We start from the raw sequence: 24,101 nt of genomic DNA on the forward strand, positions 1-24,101 counted from the left end.
AAGAAGCCCGAGAGTGGTCATCTCATCACATTACCAGTTGAAGGTGCAGCATCTATGAACCAGAAAGCAGGTTCTCACTGGACACAAATTCTGCCAGGGCCTCCCTCAGTCTTGAACTTCCTAGTCTCCAAAACTGTGAGAAACAAATTTGTATTGTTTACGAGCTTCTAGGCTTGAGGTCCTTTGTTACAGCCGCCAGGATGCACTCAAACAATATTGCACATCTGTTTCTTCACGTTACATCTTTGAGAATGGGTGTGGATTTCACACTTAGCGCCTCCTCCCTTCAGACCAGCGTGTGGCCAAGCCATCCTCGGCACCACCTGTATGTGAGAGATATTTACAAGGAACAAGCTGTTTCGGGACTCCTACCATCCACTAGTTGGCCACCAAATGAACGGGCACTTAATGTTCATTATAAACCCATCACCAGGAATCCTCTTCACCAACCACGAGTCCCCACCCTTTGTCCCGCAGCTGAGGTTTCTCCATTTCTTGTCAACAGAGCTCAGTACCGTGGGACTGGGAGGCTGGGCAGTGACAGGGAGGAGAGTTCTAGATGGTTTGGGGGCAACAACTCAGGAAAGGTGAAGTCACTTAGAAGCCACGGGATGGGCTAGCTGTTACAGCCGTGTGAGGTCCATAATTGCCCCACTCCTCAGCTAAGAAGCTGAGAAACAAAACTGGAATCTGGTCTTCAAATCCCAGAGCCATTGCCCCTCTTTTAAGCCCTCTGGTGACTCCAAGGTGGTTATTCAAAGGCTCACTCATCTGATGTGAAGAGAGCTCACACCCAGTTAAGTCAAGTGTGAAAAGTCCATTATCAGGGCTGGTGAAACAGCTTAGCAGGAGAAAGGCACTTGCCATCAACTCTGATGATATGAGTTCAAGTCCTCTGGTTCTACATGAAGGTGGGAACTGACTTCTACAAATTGTCCTCTAACCTCCACACTCAATCTGTGATGCATTCCTGACTATCTATCTATCTATCTGTCTATCTATCTATCTATCTATCTATCTATCTATCTATCTATCTATCTATCATCTATCTATCTACACACACATACACACATATATATTTAAGTCAAAATAGAGTAGTGGGATGAGACTCTTGGTTAAAAAGATGTGCACTGATGCCCCCTAGTGTAAGTCAGTGTTAGTGCAAGGGACTGGCACATGGATTTGAGGATCTGCCTAGAGTCTAGGCCCTAGATTGTCACAACTGAAAATATAAAAATATGACAACTATCTAGGAAGGTTCTTGAAATTACAAAAGTATCATCTCACTGTAAGTGTTTGGAATCACTAAAATAAACCCTTCCATCTTAAATGGTCTGGACAGTCTTAATGGGATTACTACTGCAGGTTGTTTTGTCGATAATACCACGTTTTTCTAACCAGCGTGTCCCATTGTACTTGGCTACTGCCAAGTTAGTTAGTTTCTGCGTTTACAGGTGGGTATGTTAGTGCCTCTGGGCTTCACAATGATTGTAAGGTCCTCAAGAGAAAGACTCAACCCCCCCTTAAGCTAAGCCTCTGGACTTGCAGATTCATACTAGGTTTAGGGTTAGAGTTAGGTTTAGGTATTCATTGAATAAAATTCCCTAGGAGCATGTGATAGTTAGTCTTGGTTGTCAATTCAATTGGATCTGAACTCAACTAAGAGACACACCTCTGGCCAGGTATATAAGGCTACTTCCTAGAAGTAGGAAAGAAGACAGTCTCTCAGAGTGGGAAGCACTGTGGACTGGATAGAAGGAGGTCTGAGGAAAACTCTTACTTTTGCTTTGGTTGTGAATGCATCTATTCTCTCGATGGCATTGATACCATCCCCCATTGGCATCAGAATCCAGCCTTTTCTGCCTTCCAACATGTACTGAAGGACCAATGGTTCTCCTTCAGCACAAGATTGGAACTGCTGAGGCGTCCAGACTCATGAACTGAGCATCTTCCCAGGTCTCAGCCTCTCCAGGATGCAGACAGCCACAGTCAGACCACCCAGCACATGGCTTGTAAACCAGTCTAATACATTCCCTTTGTATTTCATTTCATTGGTTCTGTTTCTATACAGAACCCTGACTAATGCAAAGCACAGAATACATTCTGGATTTGTAAAGAAATGAGTGTTGTCTGCTCAGAACTCCTTTCTGTTTGCGGGGCCTGTAGCCAGCCATTTTTTCTTTTCCTTCCCCAACCCACAGAGTTTGACTGACACTGTCAATCAAGTGTCCTTTTCTCTTCTGGTAAATGGGTGGGCCTAGACTCCAATCCTAAATGACAATGGAAGTACTGCCCCCTGTCCATCATGTCACTCATGGAGTCAGTTTGCTAGGTCGTTGGCATGGTCAGCTTATTCGGTGTCTCTTTGTATAATTCTGGTACTTGCTCCCTGCATTAATGATGAATTATGTTTTCATTATATCCAGAATGGATCTCAAAGATTGCATTTCATTTAATTCAGTTTTTGTTTGGAAACATGAGCACATTTTCATAAGCCTCGGAGGAATGGGGGAATTCCAAATGTTAAGTCTTGCAGTGACTCTTTCTGCAAAGGGGGTGTATTAGATGGACTTACGTGCTATGTGCTCTGAAGTCCAACCCACAACTACAGTTGTTGTGGGAATTCAATCCGTGCAGCCAATGACATCGGGGTGACTAGCCCTATGGGGCGTGGTCTTCTCTGAGTCTCTGAAGGAATTAAGAGCAAAGGAGAGGGGTTACGCATGAGCTGCCCTCTCGTGAGTGGTCAGAGCAGGAGCAAGCGGTGGAGAAGCGTGGGTTGCTGTTGTTTCCCATCGCCCCTGGGCAGAGCGGCAGGGCGACAGCTGGATTAGCAGCAGCGTTCACTTTGTTCTGTGTTGTGAGTGTGTCTTATTGATTCCATTTCCCTAGTAAATTTTACCTGGCCCATTGCATCCGTGTCATGTTTCATCTGGTGCCCAACGTGGGGCTCGAACCCACGATCCTGAGACTAAGAGTTTCATGCTCTACTGACTGAGCTTGGCCGGCTAAGTTGTTATACGTTGAGGGCAGGACAATAAAATTGGGCTCAGGAATCTCGTTTGGAATAGAAAAACGGGGATAGATATGATATGATAATAAAGTATATTATTGTATCTACTTGTAAACTAAAAAAGCAACTATCAGTTTTATAATTTGCACTGGTTTGGATTCTTGTATATTGATACAAATGTAAAATTATTTTTCTTTTTCTGTTTAAGATAACTTGTATATTGGTACAGATTCAAAATTATTTTTGTTATATTGTATATATGTTTCTACTTCTGTTTAAAATATTTTTCTATATTGATACAAATGTAAAACTATTTTCATCATACTGTATTTTGTTTCTACTTCTGTTAAGATATTTTGTATATTGATGCAAATTAAGGATATTTTTGTCATATTGCACCATACATTTCTACCTCTGATTAAGATATTTTTGTATATTGTCACAATTTTGGGGTCATTGTCCTTATAGTGTACATCTGTTTTAAGATGGTTTATTTTTATAACGTGAAGCTTTAGTCTTTAAGCTATATAGGTTGAAAAGAATTACAGGTTAATAGTCACCCATGTTTGTCAAACTTATAGTCATGTTAGTCAGGTTTTCTAGGTGTGCAGAAATATATTCCACAAAGTGCAGGGGGCCATGGGAAGGTACAGTAGTAACAACTAGTGTTTAACAGGTCAACCCACCAGACACATGATTCCTTGTTGGGGGGCCCCACTTGGCAGAGCCATGGGGTTACTGACTGTAAACGACTGGATGTTTTCTGTCCATAACTTTCTCAGGTGCCACTGCTATGTCTCCCTAATAAGCAAAGCTGTGGGGTTCTTTCTATAGCCCTTTGGTGACGTGTTTTACACTTATGGGGGACACATATAGCTGTGGATGGTCTGGAAGATGATTTCTGTTTAGGTTGTATAATTTTGATGTATAGAAATAATACTTGGATATTTTGTATTACTCAGATTGACATAGGATTCTCAGTCACAAAGACAGCCTTTTACAGCTAACTTTGGACTTCAGAACAGATTCAAAGCAGGCTAGTTGCCCCTAGAGACGAATAGATGAGGTCATTTTTCCAGGTGTTGTTTTGCTGATTCAAGGTCAAGAGAGAAGCAACTTTATTAGATATAACTTTATCAGTAATTGACTCTGCGTGCAGTCCCAGTCTCAGGCTCAAGGTTCAGCCAATTGTTTACTGTCTGAGGATCCTCACCAATTCAGAGCTACGTGCAAGGAAGGCCAAGCACTCGCTCACTGGCTGGTCTAGGTGACATTCCTAGACTAAGAGAAACTATGTGACTTATCTTGTGATAGGAGTATTGGTCAGGCCCTGAAAATGTAACATAATTGTTTAGAGCTGGGTTGAGAGAGGATCCGTGAAGAAGAGCAGGGCAGTGGCGCTGTAGAGAGAGAGAGAATGGAGGAAAGGTGTAAAGAGAGAGACGTGGAGCAGTGACAAGTGAAGAGTAGAGAAGGAGATGGGATGAAGAGCTAATTAGGAAGCTGTGAGAGAGATTTTTCAGAGAGGATTTTTCAAGATGAAGTAAAGAGAAAGTTACCATCAGAAAACATCTCGGTTTATTTTTTTTTTTTCCCCTCAGATAGAAAAGGTCTAGCCCTCAAATGAGAATTTTTCCTAAACCCTCGCTACTCTGAGGTATTTCTTTTGTACTGCCCTGGAGCAGATCTGGGAGCTGGCGGCTTCCATGGTCTGCATTAACAAAGATAGGTAATCTTCAAACATTTCACAGACCTAGAGGATATGGCATTTACATGTTTTCATAACTTAGAATTCTGTTGACCAGAGACACGATTGCTCCTGGCAGCACCGATCTACTCCTGAGAGGGTGTTGGGCACCAAAGACAGTCTGTATGGAGCTTGTTTTCTTCTTGGCAAAACTGGCCTGTTGGGCAAAACAACTGCCCTTGCCTCCACTGCTGACAGTAAGCACGCTGTCCAATCCGCACAAGCAGGACACAAGGAGAAGCAACTGCTGAGCCTTGCCACAAGGTAGGACAGTCCTTCAAATTTTCCTGCTTCTGAAAAAGTCTGTCAGATATTCTAGGCCTTTTAGCCAAAGTTGGAAGCCCCAACATTGCAGAGAAACATTGGATGACTGTCCAGGCAGCCAGCTGTCTCTGTCATTTCTTGCATTTTTCAGAAGTCACTTGCTTGCACTTCCTGTTTACTAGGGTAATATTACTTTTCGTTCTCAGGCCTTTGATGGGGTTGAAGACTAGATAGTCACAGTTACAGTCCTCTCAAATCTTAGCTAAGGGCATATTAGGTACAAGCCTTAGACTTCAGGTTTGGACAGCTATTGGAGTAATCTCTGTAATTTGCCAGTTACCTATGGTCTGGACATCTAGAATGTGTTTCTTGCTTGATGTTGTTCTTGTTGGTTGCAGTTCCATTTTTGTTTACGTTATTACTTTTTCTTTCTTCTGGATCATACTTGATAATTGTTCTTATTGTATATAGTTTTATATTAGGATTAGAACCTTCCTAATTAGACAAAAAGGGAGAAGTGTTGTGGGAATTTGATCTGTTCAGCCAGTGATATTGAGATGATTAGCCCTATGGGGCATGGTCTTCTCTCCTTACGTGACTGAAGAAGAAAGGAGGAGAGGGGTTGTGCATTCTTTCTTGAGTGGTCAGAGCATGAGCAGGCAGTGGAGAACTGTGGGTTGCAGTTGGTTCCCATGACCCTTGGGCAGAACAGCAGGACAATGACAGCTGGATCAGCAGCGGCGTTCACTTTGTTCTGTGTTGTGAGTGTGTCTTACTGATTTCATTTCCCTAATAAGTTTTACCTGGCCCATTGCATCAGTGTCACATTTCATACAGTCATGTGATCCACGATGTCTCAGTCAACAGAAGGTGCTGTGGATGATGGTGGTTCCCTAACATTATAAGAGAATTTGGGGGATGGAGACAGCTCAGCAGTTAAGAGCACTTGGTGGTTTTGCATAGGACCAGGGTTTATTTCCCATTATCTACATTGGATGGATCACAACTGCCTGTAACTCCAGCACCAGGGGATCTGATGCTCTCTTCTGGCCTCCATAGGCATCTGCATAAACACACTGCATATACAGACAAGCGGATACACACACACACACACACACACACACACACACACACACACACACACGTACATACATATGAATAAAAATAAACAAATAATTTAAAAAAGATTATTCTAGAAGCAAATAGTTCCTGTCATCTAGAGGTACTCAGCTGTTGTGACATCATAGGCCAAGGTATTACTTACATACACCAGGAGCAAAGTGGCTCTCCAGAACCAAAACAAAATAAAACCCTAGACTAGAATTTCACCCTCTCTAATAAGAGTTTGGGCACTAGCATGAGAAAAGAAGAGGGTGGAACAGTTTTAAGCTGACACTTGTTGAAATGGGAACACTGGGACTCCAGTCTCCTGCTATTAGATCCTGCACTAGCCCCTCCGCCATTAATAGTATCTGCAGCAAGCTCACTTTAAGGGGCTGGGAGCCCCCCCACTTCCCACCCCAGGGTACCCTCTTAGCGAGTCAGCTGTACCTTCATTTTCTGTCCCACTCTGTCCCTAGTGACCCTGTCTCCTTACTATCCCCACAGTCCTATTCAGTCTCAAGGCCCCCGAAAACTTGGACAGCCAGCCGGAAAGGCCACACCCACTTCTTGACCCATAGATCCTCAGATTGTGTTTCTGTTCTGGACTGTATCCCACAGCCTATCGGGAAGCTTTGGGTCCATCCCTCGAAACCTAACAAAGCTTTAACTAACACCGTTAGACTACGTCTTACATTGCCATCATCACTTTCAGAATGGAGTCACAAGACCACAGCCTGCACTCAATAATAAAATATTTGATGGTAGCCTGGTGACTAACTGAAGTCTAACAAGGGCTCACCTCAAGTGTTGGGAGACTGATTTAGAGTGCCATCTAATGGACTGACAGCCTTAATGACAGAAAAAGGAAGATGGACCCAGCAAGTGGTGTGTTCAGAGGGTGCCTCGGTGGCTATGATTCTGCACATCAAGAACATGAGTCATTAAAGGCTGGGGTATTTTGGGGGAAATCAGGCACAGTGGCTCTGTCCAAGGGTACAGTTACTGTGACAGGTGTGAAAAGCCATCGAATAAACCTCCGTGTGGACAATCAGGAAGTGGTATGGGAATTAACCATGAGATGAAAAAATGCAGAGTCAGGGAAATTCCAAGCTCAGCGGAGTACTTTCTTTGGTTGTGGAGAGGCTGTGGGAAACCCTGAGGTGATACAATTTACCCGAACATTATAGAAATGTCAGCAGAGGCAAGTAGACCTTTGCTGGCAGGTCCTTAGATTCAGCTCATGAGAGACTCTTTCAGCTAGTGTTTCCAAGCGGGGACAGTACAAATGCTGCTACACTAATGTTTTCCTAAGATGTACCATGAAGCATCAATACCAATTTAAATCCAGAGTTTCAACTTTTAACACAATCCCAAGGACTGGGCACACAGTGACAAGTTTCTCTTTCATCTCTTCCCTGTTCCATTTGTTCTAAGTCCATATTTTCTATCATAATTTAGGCATTCGCAAAATCACATACAGTCATCCCCCTCACCATTTTGTATGCGCCATCGCCACATAGATCAGCAGTTCTCAACTTGTGGGTTGTGACCCTCTGGGGTCGCCTAAGACCATCAGAAAGCACAGATACTTACGTTACAATTCAGAACTATCAAAACTACAGTTATGAAGTAACAATGAAAATAATTTTGTGGTTGGGCATCACCACAACACGAGGAGCTGTATTTAAGGGTGGTAGCATTAGAGTCACTGATATAGGAGAAGTCTCATTCTTTTCTGTAGTCATGTAGTACCTAATTCCTTGAATGTACTATCTTCTAAGCCCCCAGTTCTTTTGCTGGGTATTTATTTCTAGTATTGTGTCATTTATGTAGTTCCGTAATATCCTTACTCCTCGAACAACAGAGGCCTGCACAGGCTAGTTTTTATTTCAGCTCTACACAAGCGAGGGCCCTTGTGGGAAGAAGAAATCTTAATTAGAAAATACCTCTACAGGATTGTCTTGCAGGCTAGTCTGTAGGGCATTCTTGTTGTAGAATAAGTCTTTCTTTCTTTTTTTTGGGGGGGGGGGGGTGTTTTTCGAGACAGGGTTTCTCTGTGTAGCTTTGCGCCTTTCCTGGAACTCACTCTGTAGCCCAGGCTGGCCTCGAACTCATGGAGATCCGCCGGCCTCTGCCTCCCAAGTGCTGGGATTAAAGGCGTGCGCCACCACCGCCCGGCAATAGGATATTATTTCAAGGTGTGTTACTTTTGTTTACGCTCTGGAACGTTTGCCTAATGATGCAAAGATGTGTTTGATTAAATAAAATTCACCTGTGGTCAGGAGGCCGAGTCAGCAACTAGCTGACAGGAAGTGGTAAGGAGGGGCCAGGTGGAGAAGCGTTTGTAAGGAGGGGCGAGGAGAAGCATAAGAACTTTTTGGAGGACGCGAGCAAGGAGAGGAGGTGAGCTACTTGCTCTTCAGCCTCTCTGAAGAGCAGAATTCCATCTTACCCTTTGAATCTTGAGTTCTTTAGAGGGACAGAGTAAAAGTAAAGTTCCCTTCGTTAGCTTTGCAAGAGTTGGAGCCAGAGGGAACAGATTTCCCTCCAGTTATGGAGGCCTAACCGCTGCTGGTAGTGGTGGAGTTGCAGCTGCTGATTCAGACAGCTGTGGCTTAAAAGGCAGCAACCAGTTAAAAAAGGACAGCAATTGGTGCCCAGCGTGGGGCACCAGGATGTTGTTGTTTTTGCTCTTTTGGGGGGGTCTGCCACCCAGCTCCCAAGGAAATCACACACAGAGGCTTATTCTTAGTTATGAATGCCTGGCCTTAGCTTGGCTTATTTCTAGCCAGCTTTACTTAACTTTAAATTATCCCATCTGTTTAGCTGGGTGGTTGGCCCCTGAAGTCCTCCTCCTCCTCCTCTGACTCCTTCCTTTTCAGTTCTCCATCTCTTTTCTTCCTCTATCTATTCTCTCTGCCTGCCAGCCCTGCCTGTCCTTTCTCCTGCCTTGCTATTGGCCATTCAGCTCTTTATTAGACCATCAGGTGTGTTAGACAGGCACAGTAACACAGCTTCACAGGGTTAAACAAATGCAGCAGAAACAAAAAGTAACACACCTTAAAATAATAATCTACAACACATTCTCTGGATGGATGTGGGAGGACCCAGCTCACTGTGGGTGGTGCCACCTCCGGGCAGGTGGTCCTGGATGGTATAAGAAAGCCGGCTGAGCAAACAACGAACATTCTTCCACGGCTTCTGCTTCAGTCCCTGCCTCCAGGTTAATACCCTGCCTGAGTTCCTCCCCTGATGTCCTTGGAGGATGGACTATGATGTGGAACTGTGAGCTGAAAGAAACCCTTTTCTCCCCAAGTTGTTCTTGGTCATTTTTTTTTTTTAAATCACAGCAATAGAAAGCCTAACTAAAACAGGGTCATATCAGCAAAACAGGTAAAAAAAGATTTAAGGGAGAAGAAATCATCTTCCCATTTGATATAACGTACAGATATGTACACGGTAAGAAACAGATACGAAGTGTATTTGTGCTGTTAAAATTTCCAGGGATGGGGTCTGGAAAGATGATTAAGATCACTTGGCGCTCTTACAGAGGACCTAAGTTTGGTTCCCAGCACCCCATGGCAGCTGACAACTACAGCTTCCAGGGATCTGATGCCCTCTTCTGGTTCCAAGGGCATCAGGCACAAATGAGGTGCCTATCCACTCATACAGGCACTCTCTCTCACACACAAGATTAAATAAATAGATCTTTTAAAAAAAAATTCCAGGGAAAATAATTTGAGGAAACATCTAAAATGTTTCCTAGGATTCTACCCATGAAGAAATGGGAATTATTTCCTTAGCCCAGTCCTCAACCTCAAAAGTGGTAGAGGATTTCAGGCTGTGACCTGCTCAGATCCAGGTGACGCATCCCCCAGAAGTGCACATGTGGGTATGGGAGCAAATCTGGGAGGCTGGTGACAAAGAGACACTGGTGTGACCACTGGAGACCCTCCAGGAATTTTCAAGTCTTAAGATTGCTTGCTGTCCATCACCATCTTCCCAGAAGCCTGGGACTGGAAAGGCTCTTGAGACTCTGCAGTAGACATGCGGAGCAGGACACGGAATGAATGCGAGAACAATCTCCAAGGAGAGCCGTGCTTTTTTTTTTTTTTTCTGAACTCACTCAGAAACGTCTCAACCATCATCATTATTTTTTTTCTCTTTTTTAGTTTCCCAGCTTTTAAAAATCCTCACAAATGATGCCATCCCACAAAACTCTATCCCTTCCTCACCATCCATGGACTCAGGCAGCCTCACTGATGGTTTAGAACAACTTCTCTCTGTAGAGATGCATTCAGCAGCATTTGAGATAAATGAAGGGATACTGAATGATGAAGGCATGCCCCTTAAACATCACTGTAAGTAGGACTGGGAAGATAGTTCAGTGGTTAAGAGCACGGGCTGCCCTTCCAAAGGAGCCAGGTTCTAGTCCCAGCATCCACATGGTGTCTCACAATCAATCACCTGTCATTCCAGTGTCAGGAGCTCTGATGTCCTCTTCTGGCCTCTAAGGGTACCAGGCACACAAATGGTGCATAGACATGCATACAGGCAAAATACCAATTAAAAAACTTATTCCAGGTCACTGGGCTGGTGGAATGGATCCGCCAGTAAAGATGTTTGCCATCAAGCTTGATGACATGACATCCCACAGAGTGAGAGGGGAGTACCAGTTCCTGCAAGTTGTCCTCTGACCTGGGTGAGTACCCACATCACCTCACCCCCAAATGCTAACTTGTTAAAATGATAGCAAAATTATCGTAGGTTCTGCCCTATGGAGGGCCAGTGAACACCGAGCATTTTGTCTACCAAATAGAGGTGGAGGTCATGCATGGCTCTGTGTTTCCTGGTGAAACCTTGAGCTCCCACACAGAGAGGGAAGTCTTTCCTCACCACACCCAGCTGCTTCCCTTTGCAGTCTATCAAGTCTGTATTCTTCCTCCCAAGCCTTTGCCAGCCCTTGCCCAGTCTTCCGGGAGCTGGACCAGCTTCCTGCCTCTGACAGGAGAGGACAATTTCTATTCATGCCATTCATCAAAAGGGGGGTTGGTCTTGTGAGAACTCATGTCAGGAGAGGCAGGAGGATGTCAGACAAGGGCTACTCTGGAGCGTGGCTGCACAACCCAACACATATAAGACCCTGGGTTTGACCACCAATGATGCCAAAACACAAAAGCAAAAAACGTCAGGGACATGTCGCTATAACTGGGGGGGAAAAGCCACATTAACAAAAATTTTTCTCAAGAAACATCTGGCATGGATTGGAAGATGTATTTGTGGGAGGTGGGGTGAGAAGTGGTCTCTTTTCACATACAAGGAGTCTGTCTGACCCAGAAGCCCTGGCTAGCTGCCAGCTGACTTTAAGGAAGGTGAGTCTGGGGTGCTCCCAGAATCCTCCTATGTATTTTCTTATTTTATTCTAATTTTTTTTGTGTGCACATGTGATGGGTGATATAGCTCTGTATGCTCTGAATGTGTTGCTCTGATTGGTTGATAAATAAAATGCCGATTGGCCAGTAGCCAGGCAGGAAGTATAGGCAGGAATAAGCAGACAAGGAGAATTCTGGGAAGAGGAAGGCTGAGTCAGGAGACATCAGCCCGCCATCCAGGGAGCAGCATGTAATGGCATGCAGGTAAAGCCACGGAACACATGACGACATACAGATGAACAGAAATGGGCTGAGTTTAAGTGTAAGAGCTAGTCAGTAGGAAGCCTGAGCTAATGGCCTAGCAGTTTTAATTCATATAAGCCTGGGTGTGTTTATTTGGGTCTGAGTGGCTGCGGACCGGGTGGGACACAGGAAAACTTCAGCTCCATACATGTGTGTGCAGATGTGAAAGCAAAGTGTGGAAACCATAGGTCTACATCAATTCTCCTCAATTCCCCTCTGCCTTCCTTCCAGAAAGAGGGTCTCAGATTGAACCCATAGTTTGTTGAGTCCACAAGATCACCTGACCAGCCAGCGATCCTCCTGTCTCTGCCTCCACAGAGCTGGGGTTATGCCACGATGAACTGTTTTTGAGTTCTGAGGCTCTAAACTCAGGTTTTTATGTGCTTGTGTAGTGAGTACTTTACCCAAGGAACCATCTCCCCAATCCCTCCTCTTTCTCGATTGCTAGATAAGTTTAAAGACTATCACCTTGGAATGACTTTCTTCTTAGCCTGTCCACGGCCCTGTGACTAGCCCTGATCAGTTTCCTTATTTTCTGCGGTCTTTCTCTTTTAGAAGCATGCCTTTAAAAAGCCAAAAGTTCCAGGAAAGGCGCAAAGGTACACAGAGAAACCCTGTCTCGGAAAAAACCAAAAAAAAAAAAAAAAAAAAAAAAAAAAAAAAATTTAAAAAGCCCAAAGTCCTTGGAAGCCATAAAGCAAAACATCGAGACATCTGACGATAGAACAAAGAAGCAAGACAGACACAACTCACTGGGACCAAAGAGACAAAGCCCTGACAAAGTCTGTGAGGTGCTGCACTTCCGGTCACAGCAAGAGGTTGATTTCCTGACAAAGGCCCAGAAGCTCATAGAAACCCACAAGGGTCAGTAACCCAAGAGGAAAGGGGAGCAGGCGTGATTGAGTCAGCAGAGAGAAGTGCGTGACTGCTAGGGAGTGGTCAACCTCCCATCAGACGCAAAGACGGAGCCAGGGCACTTTGGAGCGTCTCTCTAGGGCAACGGAGTCACCACCTTCTAGCAGATCTCTCTCCTCCACCTGGGCCCGTCTCTGAACTATCAACAACTGGAGACACCTTTCCCATACCAAATGCTTGATACTCCCTTCTCTCCCGGCTTTACATGGTTGGCATCTGTGGAAGCTGCCTGTGGAGACCCAGGGGAGAGGGTGAAAAGCCCACGTGGTCTTTGTTTCTTTCCGCACCGCACCCGGGAATTGGGTAGATCCGATGGCTCCTTGGGTTGACGTCAGGTGACGTCTGTTCTACACACAAAACAAACGGCAGAAACATGAGGATACATGCAAGGAGGCAGTGCTGAGGATGCCACGGAGGGGTCCCCATAGAGCTTCTAGAAGTTGTAGTTAGAGTCTTGTGAGGAGCACTTGACCTCAGACTTTATCTTTTCTCAGAGAAGTCTTCTGAAAAAATTATGGAAAACTTAGTTGTTGTTTTTTTAAAAAACAAACAAAAAACCAAAGAAGCAACAAACAAACACAACACCCACGACTTTCTTTCAGATGTGACGCTTTGGTGCCCTCTAGGGGATATTTTGGAAACTACATCCATGTTTTTCAGGATTACGTTGGTTTTCAAAGTCATGGGTTTCATTGTGGTATTTTCATATACACGTGTCATTATATTTTGCTCTCATTCATTCCCTCCCCATTGTCCCCACCCATGCTCTTTGATTCCATCCTCACCCTGGGTAGTTCCATTCTTCTGCCCAGAGAGCCCAGTGGCTTTGTTTTCTTTATCTAGAGAGGAACTGAGATGTCCAGATTTAAAACAATGTGAGGTACATGGTGGACAACACGAACGCACAAGAGCTTAGGCTGCTCTGAACTGGCACATTCGATCTTTCGGCGTAGAGGCTGCGTAGATGCTGATGTGGCATTATCATCTACAAAGTTCACAGCTGAGAACTGCACCATCGAGTAACAAAATAATCTCATAGTGTTCTAAGTGAGTGTTACGATTTTGTGCTGGGTTGCCTTCATGGCTATCCTTGGGTGCATGTGGCAATGGGTGCAAACTGGACTTGCCTGTCAGACGTGTACACGGTAGCTCAGGACAGCTTACTGTTTAGCTTAGAGAGACGCCATTCCAGGCAGGGCAAGAGGAATCTGTCTGGATTGTGGACTCAGTTCTCTCTGTTGGCATTCATTCTACACTCGCAGGGCACACAGAATGAAGATGGCTGTGTAACTGCTAAAAAGAAACTAGACATTTTCAGTCATCGGTAGACACCGAAAACATCCTAGTTTTTTTTTTTTTTGTGGTATTTTACCTACTTGATAAGACTTGTGAGGAAGCGAAGGGCTCCACTGTATCCCAGGCAAGTGTTTCATCTTTATGGTATGCAGACTTCCTGAGGGAAGAAAGATGTGTGTGGAAGGGCCCACGCCCTGTGTGAATCTGCGCACACCTGACAGTGAGTGCCAAGGCGGCATCTCCTGGCAGCACTCATGGCCCCACGAACCCCAGCTAAGCCGCCCTTCTCCTCCTCCCTGGTGCAGGCTTGGCTGTGACAAGCGCTCAGGTGGCGTTGCGTGGGGTTGGCACATCAGAGCTAAAGCAGGCAGAGGTGGTTTGGGTTTCCTTTCAGTGACACTCCAAGTACTCAGCGCTCCCCCTTTTTAGTTTGGAAAGGGCTATGTTACTTCAGTGGGCTAGATTCAATATAGCCTTCTGTTCCTATTTCTGTAACACAGTCGGTGTGTGTGTGTGTGTGTGTGTGTGTGTGTGTGTGTGTGTGTGTGTGTATGTGATTCCCGAGCATGCCATCCCTCCAGGTGATGAGGGCTGCCTGTCCCTTTTCTTAGCTAGTTTCCCAGAAGGGGTTATCCCCATCTTTCTTAGGAAATGAGAGAGTTCAGGGAAGTCTGAGTCAACGTGACTAAGCTACTGGGTACCACACAAAGTGTTAAAAGTCCATTTGCATGTCCACACTCCTCCCTCCCCCCACAGAGCAGACTCAGGATGTCAAGCAGCCTTTTTGGTGTTCTTTCTACTGCAAAGTCCATCTGCTATTTCAAACATGAAACAAGTCAATTTGCATGTTGGGCATCGTGCCAAGCTCTGGACTCCTGCTGGTGAATAAGACAGACTGGGCCCTGTCTTGGGATTTACAAGCTGGGAGGGTAAGACAGGCAAGTGCTGTACTCAATGATAAGAAGGTCTATCAAAGAAACACACAGGGGTGCGTAAACAGATGGGCCTGGCTTAATGGGAACCCAGCGGAGTCTGAGCAAAGACTGGAGGAGGAGAGTGGGTCTGGCTAGAGGGCAGAGAGGTACCATGGAGCCTTAGGAAAAGAGAAGCTGGAAGAATGGAGGTAGCCACAGCTGGCACCCAGTGCGCATGCACACACACACACACACACACACACACACACACACACACACACACACAAACACACAGACAGACAGACACACACACACACAAACACACAGACAGACACACACACACACACACACACAAACACACAGACAGACACACACACACACACACACACACACACACACACACACACACACACACACGCACTCACGCACTCATTGGCTCCACTAATCTTTTTCAGTAGCTCAGATAGCTCAGAACAGATAGAGAGACCCAAAACCTACAGACAAACTGGGCAGGTGACAGTTACATCAGAAACACCTGGAAACAGCGTGGGCATGAGAAATTGCTTAAGGCCACTGTTGAGGAGGTCCTCAGGATGGGCTGCTTTTTGATGCATGGTATCACCCTTGCATTCCCATCTTGAAGAGCACAAGTTACTTGTAGAGAAGTTATCCGGAAGCCAAGTATTGCTTATTTCCATGCTAATTTATAAAGCGTAAGTAGGTGGCTGCTGCTGCTGCCACATCCTAAAGTAACTTGCAGCTCTGCTTGAGCTCTTGGGATGTTTACTTTGAGACTATTCTTTCTTTATAGTCTATATAAATGCTGGCTGGCCCCCAGATGTTTTGGTCAGGCCAGCCCAGGAGCCAAGCACATGAGTGTTGGAGATACCTTGGTTATTCTGGTCTCAGGTAGATGTCAGCCATAGGGGAAAGGGTTAGATCCTGGTCACAAGGATCCTTCATCCACTTAAGCCATTTCACCTAGGCCTAGACATGGTGGAGCAGCGATGGGAAGCCCTCACATGCTCCAGATGTTTGTCATGCTTAAAGTGACAGCATGATGCCAGATACCTGGAAACACTGCTGTAGTGGCACATGCTAAGAACAGAACAGCAAGACAGTGTGGACAGGTTGACACTGAAGGGGACAGATGTCACACTTCTTGTCAATCCTCTTTCCTGTTCCCCACGGGACTGTCCACATCTCCATCATAGGTCTTACCATGTTGCATTAAGGGCATAGCATAGTCCAGTAGTTTAAGAGCTTGGGTTTTAGAGCCAGGAATGTCTTTCATTTGCATTTGAGTTTTATGAAGAGCACTAGCTGGGCAATCTCAAGTGGCTCAGTCTTTTCTAAGTCTGCTTCTCCAGCTGTTAGGAGAATACTGGGAACGGACGGACATCACGGAGTATTTACGATTCAGTTCAGTAGCGCATGCAAAGCACTGTTACTGTGTGCTCAGTCAGTGGTGAAGATGTCTCTTAAAGGCCAAGAGCTGCTTTCAATGTATTCTTTCATACGCACTTACCTCCAACTTCATTTCAGAGCCTCAAATATAATAAAGGCTGCTGGATGCAGGATGAACATGAAAGCTGTAAACCTTAAGACTGGCTTGTTTTAGTGCAAGGGGGAATGTTGTATATTTTTGGAGCTAACCAATTTAGGACAACGGTGTGTCATTTCTACCATGAAGTCACCTCCGGCATTTTAGATCTCCGCAGCTGGGTAGGACCTCCACAGCATCCCCCATCACTGCCAGTTCAATCAGTCACATGATGCCTGTGAGATCCATGTGGAGTGGCTTGCCCAAGATCCTCTAATCCCTCCCCCCACACTCTCCCTCTTCCCCCACCTTTGCATTTGGGGGCCGTTTGGTGTGACTGAGGCTGATCACTAACCTCTTGCATTAAGCCATCAGAGAGGCTTGTGAAAGTAGATGGGAACATAACTACAGGCCTTGGGGGTTCTGTGTGACCTTCTCCCTTACCCATCTGTCTCACTGGTCCAGAATGGTGACAATGAGAAAGCCATTTAACAAAGCTAACAGCCTAGAGGGAGGCCACCATTTTTCTGCAGTTAATGTTGGGGTCTTTGGCATTCCCTTTATCTTACGTGTCCTGACCATAACTTACTGGGCTGTATCTGGTGACACCTATTAGGTTCTACTTTGGTTTGGTCAGCCCAAGTATACAAAATGTCAGTCTAATTACTTGTAAGTCTCATATGAATGATGAAATAGATACCCATGAAACACAGGGAGGGCCTCTTTAAACGAACAGAGGAAGCTGTTTCCAGCTCCACTGTGGACAGTTCTACTTATTTCAGTTCATGTCAAAACAGGGTTATCAGGAAATAGTGTGCTATTTTCAATCCTCTGTAAGAAGCGAATTTGCATGTATCATGTAAGATGCTACCAAACAACATTGTTCAAATAGTAAGCGAAAGAAAACAGCATGAATTGGTAATGCCAGAACAACTGTTCTCAGAGAACAGAGCCAGCTAGAGGCTCCCTCTGCCCCCCATGGCTGGGCACATACAAAGAGCCAGGATCAGCCTGGATACACTTCGTTTAGAATAAAGCAAAAATGCTCCTAACATCCATTTTTGTTAGGAAAAGCATAGAATGGGCAAGGTCACGGGAGGAGAGTGGGGAAACCCAGATGGGTAAGTTCTGAAACTCACAGCTGCCTTCGCACAGCTCAAAATAAGTCTGCTTCCAAGAATGGTTTCTATTCACACTGAAATCTTGAATCATGTAAAACGATGACATCTTCATTCTCTAAGTTCCGAGTCCTTCCTTAGGCTACGTGGCGCTCTCGGCACTCACAGGACTTAGGAGAAAGCCTTCTCAATGCTGAGAGGCTGGTTCTACCGCGAGGCAGAGAGGAGGCAAAAGGGAACTGGGTTGAGCCACGATGGATATTTCTATGAGCAACATGGATGTTCAAAGGGTGGATAACTGACTGACCACAAGCTACTCAACTCATGTAAGAAAGTGATACATGCTTTTCTTTTAAAACAAAACTTAGTGCGCACTTGGGCATCAGCACCTGGTTCTATTTAAATGTTTTTGTTTTTGTTTTTTTTTTAGGGTTTCTCTGTGTAACAGAGCTCTGGCTGTCTTGGAACTTTATAGAGCAATCTGGCCTCGAACTCACAGAGATCCACCTGCCTCTGCCTCCCAAGAGCTGGGATTAAAGGTGTGCAGTTTTGTCCAAAATGGAACATTAACAAACTATTACCAGTTCGGTAGAATTTTCAGAATCCTGAAAATTATACTTATACTCATGTTTAATCTGCTGACTTTCTAAGTTGTAACAGAGGTGGCACAGGAACATGTTCTCTTGAACTACCAGGTTCTAAAGGTTTTTTTTTTTTTTTAAATATATATATATTCCTGGACAATAGAAAATAAAAATGTTTCCTTCTGCATTTTTCATAGTTTCTACTTTTTAAAATTGTATGTAGTTCACACACGGCTAAGAAGAAAGGATACAGTGGGCAAGGCCATGGCAGAGGAGTTTGGGGAACACAGACGGGTAAACTCTCAACTCTGCAGCTTAGGGATCAGCAAATTTCCAAGGTCCGAGGTGGTCCAGCCAATGTCTCCTCCAGGAAGCTAAAGGCGGGAGCTGTGACAGCCCAGGAAGACTGAGGACTTTGGCGCAATGCCGACATTAGTGCTATTAGAGGTACACAGCCACCACTCCTAATCACAGACAGCCTGGCAGGCTGCAGGGGCGGTCACTCTGACGTCACCATCTCTACTTTTACTTTAGCCAAGGCTATCTCGGGTGGCTGTGTTCCTTGGAGTAACAATTGAGATCCGACTTGCAGCAGTCTGTATTATCCAGACTTCTTACCCAAGGCTCTGATGTTGCTTTGCTGGACCACTTGGCTCTCATGCCCTTTGAGAGGCCTGCCAGGGTGTGGAGGAACAAACCTATAGCTCTCTTCCAGCTTGCTTGCTTTTCCCCCCGAGGATGGAACCCAGGGCTTTTTCTACTTCATTGGTAAGCCTTTTCCACTGCCACACTCCCAACCCCTAGCTAGGATTGTGAGTACAAAGCTTACTTTCAGCTAATGCTGTTTTTCCAATTCCCCTTTATTTAGATTGTATTTTAAGTAGGCTTTATTGTGCTGTATGTGTCTCTGCAAGTCCTCTTAAAAACCTGGGATGAGCCGGGCGGTGGTGGCGCACGCCTTTAATCCCAGCACTCGGGAGGCAGAGGCTGGCGGATCTCTGTGAGTTCGAGGCCAGCCTGGGCTACCAAGTGAGTTCCAGGAAAGGCGCAAAGCTACACAGAGAAACCCTGTCTCGAAAAACCAAAAAAAAAAAAAAAAAAAAAAAAAAAAAAAAAAAAAAAAAAAAAAAAAAAAAAAACCTGGGATGAGCATGCACAGACATATGTTGGCAAGTCATACTATAACCATCTAAATGGGTTATAGTGGGTCCTGCTTGTTATAGACATTTCAGGCAGATTAAGGCCAAACACCAGAGATTCCACAAATAGTTATCACTTCCTGGCAAAATCATGTCCTTCACAGGACAATGTTCAATTCAAGGGGATCTGATGGACATGTTAAAAAGTAAAGACAGATTCAAGTTTCCCCAGAGTGCATTCTAGAATGTTGTTTCTGAATTCAAGAAGGTTCACTAAAATGTTGACTCTTCTAGGTTAAAAGCAGAAGTCTGGATGGGAATGCCTTTGGGCACGGCACACTACCACAGACAGATAACCAGAGGTGGGATCTTTATTTCACAAGTTTCAAGATACAGTACAAAACGAATCTGTACATCTCTCTATTAACAGGATTTGTGTACACAATTATAATACACTCCACCAGCCTTTACACTGCATCCCATTACATACAAAATAAATTTACAAAAGTCTACTATGGTGTTCCTTCACAATGCCAGCTTATGCTCTTTAAAAATTTCCCTCAACATTTATAGTGGTCATACTTTGATCATGTCAACATTGCTTTTTAAATAAAAGAGAAATAGTGTCAGATTGTTCGTCAATAAATAGTAAAGACAGCACATCTGAATGGCTCCCTGCACATAACCAAAGGACCCTTATGCATACAAAATCATTTTCTAAATGTGTAAACAGCCCCTTTTAGATACAAATCATTGTTATATGGGGTTATTTCAAATTCTCTTGAAATCCCTTGTGGGTAGAGACACTTGGCTTCTCCTCAAAGAACACTACCCATTTAAAAATCAGACAATACAGCATCCAGGAATATTTTCCTCTCATATCTGAGCAATAACTAATGAAAATTTTTTTTTGCATAAAATAGTTTTCTTTTGCTCTGCTTATTTCTTGTATACCTCTGGCCATAATATTGTCTAATATACTTTAGAGTCACTTTCAAATACCAGCTGTTCCTGGAGTAAAATACAAGCCTGCTCTTCTTGGCAGGGAGTGGGCCACCAGAAGCATCTTGTTCTGAAATGTACATGTGAAGTGTTAGTCCAAACCCCTGGAAAGGAAGGTCTCGCAGATGGAATTAGACACTGGTGCAAATGCCACACACATGAAGAGCCGAGGTCCACATTTGGAGGCCTACATGTGTGCTCTCAAGTACTAAAGAGCAAACGCGGGAGCAGAGAAGGGAGGAAAAAAACCAAGCAACCAGCCAAACAAAACCAAATTCTATGTCTAGAACACCTAGCCATCGGCTCAGCACCAGATCCCCGAAGGGGGTCTCCAGTGCTTCTCCATGGTAGAGACAAGGCAGGTGAGTAGTAAAATGTTCAGAAGTTAATCTGATATTCAGAAGAACAACCTTTTAAGAATATCAAGATTTAGGACCTGTATTTTTACATGAATCTGGTTTAGGTGTTAATGAATTTTTGAAAAAACAAAACAAAACAAAACAGCCTTTGATTTACCTTTTTCTGTGCTATTGGCTAGTAACCAAGAAAACCCAGAAATCAGAAAGAAAAACTTCAAACACAGAAAGAAAAACTTCCCCTTTGTAAAACACCACTGAAGTAAAACCCGTGGTCTCCAGACTCTGAAATAGCTGGCTCTCCAATGGGGCAGGCACACAGGGGAACAGGGGCCGAAGAGAGGACAAGACACCACAGAGGGCAGCAGGAGGGATGGGCTGCCGGGGGCAAGGAAGCCACGCTCTAGCTGTAAATCTAAATCCTAATGCTAAAACTCCTGAATCCTGGAGTTGGCTTAATGTCACTGACATTAACTAGCTTTATTGCCACTTTATTCAAATGGATGCCATTAGTAAGTACTGTGCATTATTTTTTAAGAGAAACACCAAACCCACTTCCTATGCGCTTAGGTACCACGTCCCATGAGCAGTAAGAGAACAGGAGTAAAGCATTTTGAGACCATCTTTGAAAGAAGCCGTAAGAACTGAATTATTTCAAACATGCTACCCAGACTTCTGGGTGCAAACGACCCAGGCTGGAAACAGAAGGTGGAAACAAGCCAGGGAAAGGACATCGGCAGCATTAACACAAAGGACACGACCACGCGGTCCCATCTAGCCTTAGGTAGTGTATGCTAGTTTAAGAAATATTTTCTCCAGGTACTCTCTGAGTGAAGTAAAGATGGACACAGAAATGCTGCTGTCCAAGGAGATATTAGATGGGTGGTACAGGAAAACCACAGAAGTCATAGTCACCTTAGAGTTTCCCGACTATTTATTTTTAGACTGGGTCTTGTTTTGCTGCCTAGGCTGGTCTTGAACTCCTGGTCTAAAGCGATTTTCCTCCCTCAGCCCCATAAGGAGCTGGGACTACTGGTACACCACTGTACCCAGTCCCTCTAAATAACTTAAAACAGTACCTTCTAAATGAAGAGTGCTGCCACCATGGATCACGCTGGGCTGGGGGTGGGGCTGGCAGGAGAGGCAAAAGTGATGGCCCCGATTTACTGTGCCACTCACAATCTAATCTTTAAACACAGGACACCAAATAAGCCTTACTATTTACAGGCACTGCCCACAGCAACATTACATTTTTGAGAGGAACACTGGCTGCCTCTCAAAGACCGTCTTTTATGCATATGGCCTCTCTGTGGCCACCTCTTCAAATTTGGAGGCAAATATCTGGGAGGAAAGTTTGCTTACCAGGTATCCCATAATACTGTAAGCACACAAAAGAATACAACTTCACATTTAAAGCCTTCATGTTCATTATAGAAGAACTGAATCTAGTTCTGATTATCATCCCAACATCAAACCCAAAGTGTTACAAACTCAAGTTTCATGGCAGACAGGGATTACAGAAGAAAATGTAAAGGTGACTATGACCAGGCTGGTGTCAGTTCACTTATGGGGCGGTGGCTGCTGAATGCTGCCATTTACACAAACCACAAATTCACCTCAGGCTTTCTTTCATGTAGATGATTATGTGAAGCTCTCAATGTTTGTTGTTTTTTATCTTTTTAAGCAGGCAATGTTCAAGTATAACAAACAGCCTTCATGTCCTAATGTTTCCAACAGAAGGGTGGTAATATGACACCTAAGCAAGTGGCTGACTTTCTACAGCCACACCAAACTGTCACAAAGAAAGAGCTCCCAGATCATACAGAATGGTACACCCAGGCCTCGGTGTTCACCATGCATTGGGTCTAACCCATCCTCAACGATCTGAGTTTTAGTATTACAAGGTCAGTTACTGCCTGCCGTATCCTGACAATAGTATTTCATATTCGAAGGTTTTCAGAGGGTTCTCTGTTCTCTGTAAAGTAAGAAATGAAAAGTAAAATGAAACCTGGGGAGCAACGCATCAGCTGTGGGAGGGTGTGTCTCATCCCCCAGAAGTCTGCTTAAGGCTGTGTTCTGATTTTTCCATTTCGTCCATCCTCTGGCTTCCGGACTACCCGCTATACTAAAACCAACAAGTCACACTGAGGAGTTGGGGGCAAGTTCCTATGTGAGTGCAAGGAGTCAGTTCACTGAGTTTTACTTCTATTCCATCACAAGAAGTGGAGTCACAAAGAATTCTTGAGCAAAGCCTTTCGGTCTTCGAGGAAGAAAAGTCTGCTAGGAAGTGTCAGTCGCCAGTACAGGAAACCGCTCCATAGTCCCTTTGAGTACAGAAAGTGCCAAATATGTGTACTTGGGGGTAGACTGGTACACTTTCCCAAACACCCTGAAGACGTCCTGTTTGGCTTGTTCTGTTTTTGACTTAAAGGCAAGTTCTATTCTCAGACTTAAGCATTTTTTTTTATGGTTTAAACTCGCAACTGAATTTTCCCAGGTTGTCAATGCTCAGGACCTTAAAAGACATTGATGTAGGAACTTACACACATTGACAGGATGACAAAACGACTCTCAGGAAAGACAGGTGCGTACGGTAGACATGACTTGAGTGTCTTGTGTATGTTTCCAGAAACAAGAGAGAAGAAGGAAAGAGGAAAGCCACTGAGAGTTGTCATTCCATATGGCACTGAAGCAAACATTCCTGTAGCTCCAGCGAGAGCTACTCGTCCCTGAAAAGGAAGGCGGCAGGCTCTAAGCAGCTTCTGGGACCCCACACTTCCTCGAGCCTCTTCCAGGAGGTGGCCACCATCCAGAGCCCTAGATCAAATACAAGTGTTCTCAGCAAGCAGCTCCCTAGTGGTCACGGACCCAGGCGGGCATGTGGCTGCTACTGTGGCGGCTGCTGCTCTGGCGGTCCGTCCTGCTGGGGAGGAGCTGCCCGGGGGCCCGGGGGCCTGGGTGCTGGCATATCCTGGTGCTGTCTTTGCCTGTAAGCTATGACTGTACCCAACAGCAGTGCAATGATGGTCATGAGGTAAAGGTCCCATTCGGGTCCCAAAAGCTGGTCCATATCCAGTTGGGTGAATATATCTCGAATCTTAATGAGAACAACACAGAAAGTATTATCACTTCAATGTCAGCGAAAGAACTCTGAAAGCAGTTACATGAGAGCTAGTGATAAGCAGTAAGCTTTGAAGACTTGGACTCTAGGACACTGTAACGGTTCTAACAAGGGTTTAAAATGCGTCAGCTGCAGCCCACAATGATGTGTCTCAAGAACCGAGCTGCTGTGTCCTAATAGTTGACAACACCAAGTGAACTCTTTCCATCAGAAATCTAATGCAGCAATTTCCAGCTATTTCTCATAGTAGGTATTTCAAAGGATCACTAGGTTAACAAAAGAAACTGCAAAAAAAAATCTGCATCCTGGC

At 44.7% G+C, this 24,101-nt stretch overlaps 1 protein-coding gene across 2 annotated transcripts in view; it reads right to left on the reverse strand.

Moving 5' to 3' along the window:
- Window positions 1-19,665: 19,665 nt before the first annotated feature.
- The window catches only part of Sel1l (SEL1L adaptor subunit of ERAD E3 ubiquitin ligase), a 46,391-nt gene continuing 41,955 nt past the window's right edge, over window positions 19,666-24,101 (reverse strand). For both annotated transcript variants that reach the window (XM_052738701.1, XM_052738700.1), the window contains exon 21: window positions 19,666-23,767. In XM_052738701.1, the coding sequence (XP_052594661.1) occupies window positions 23,558-23,767 (210 nt within the window). In that variant the 3' untranslated portion in view covers window positions 19,666-23,557. The remainder of the gene's footprint in view (window positions 23,768-24,101) is intronic.

This window comes from Peromyscus californicus, unplaced genomic scaffold (assembly GCF_007827085.1).
Source record: "Peromyscus californicus insignis strain IS unplaced genomic scaffold, ASM782708v3 Scaffold_15__1_contigs__length_86483966, whole genome shotgun sequence".
NCBI lineage: Eukaryota > Metazoa > Chordata > Mammalia > Rodentia > Cricetidae > Peromyscus > Peromyscus californicus.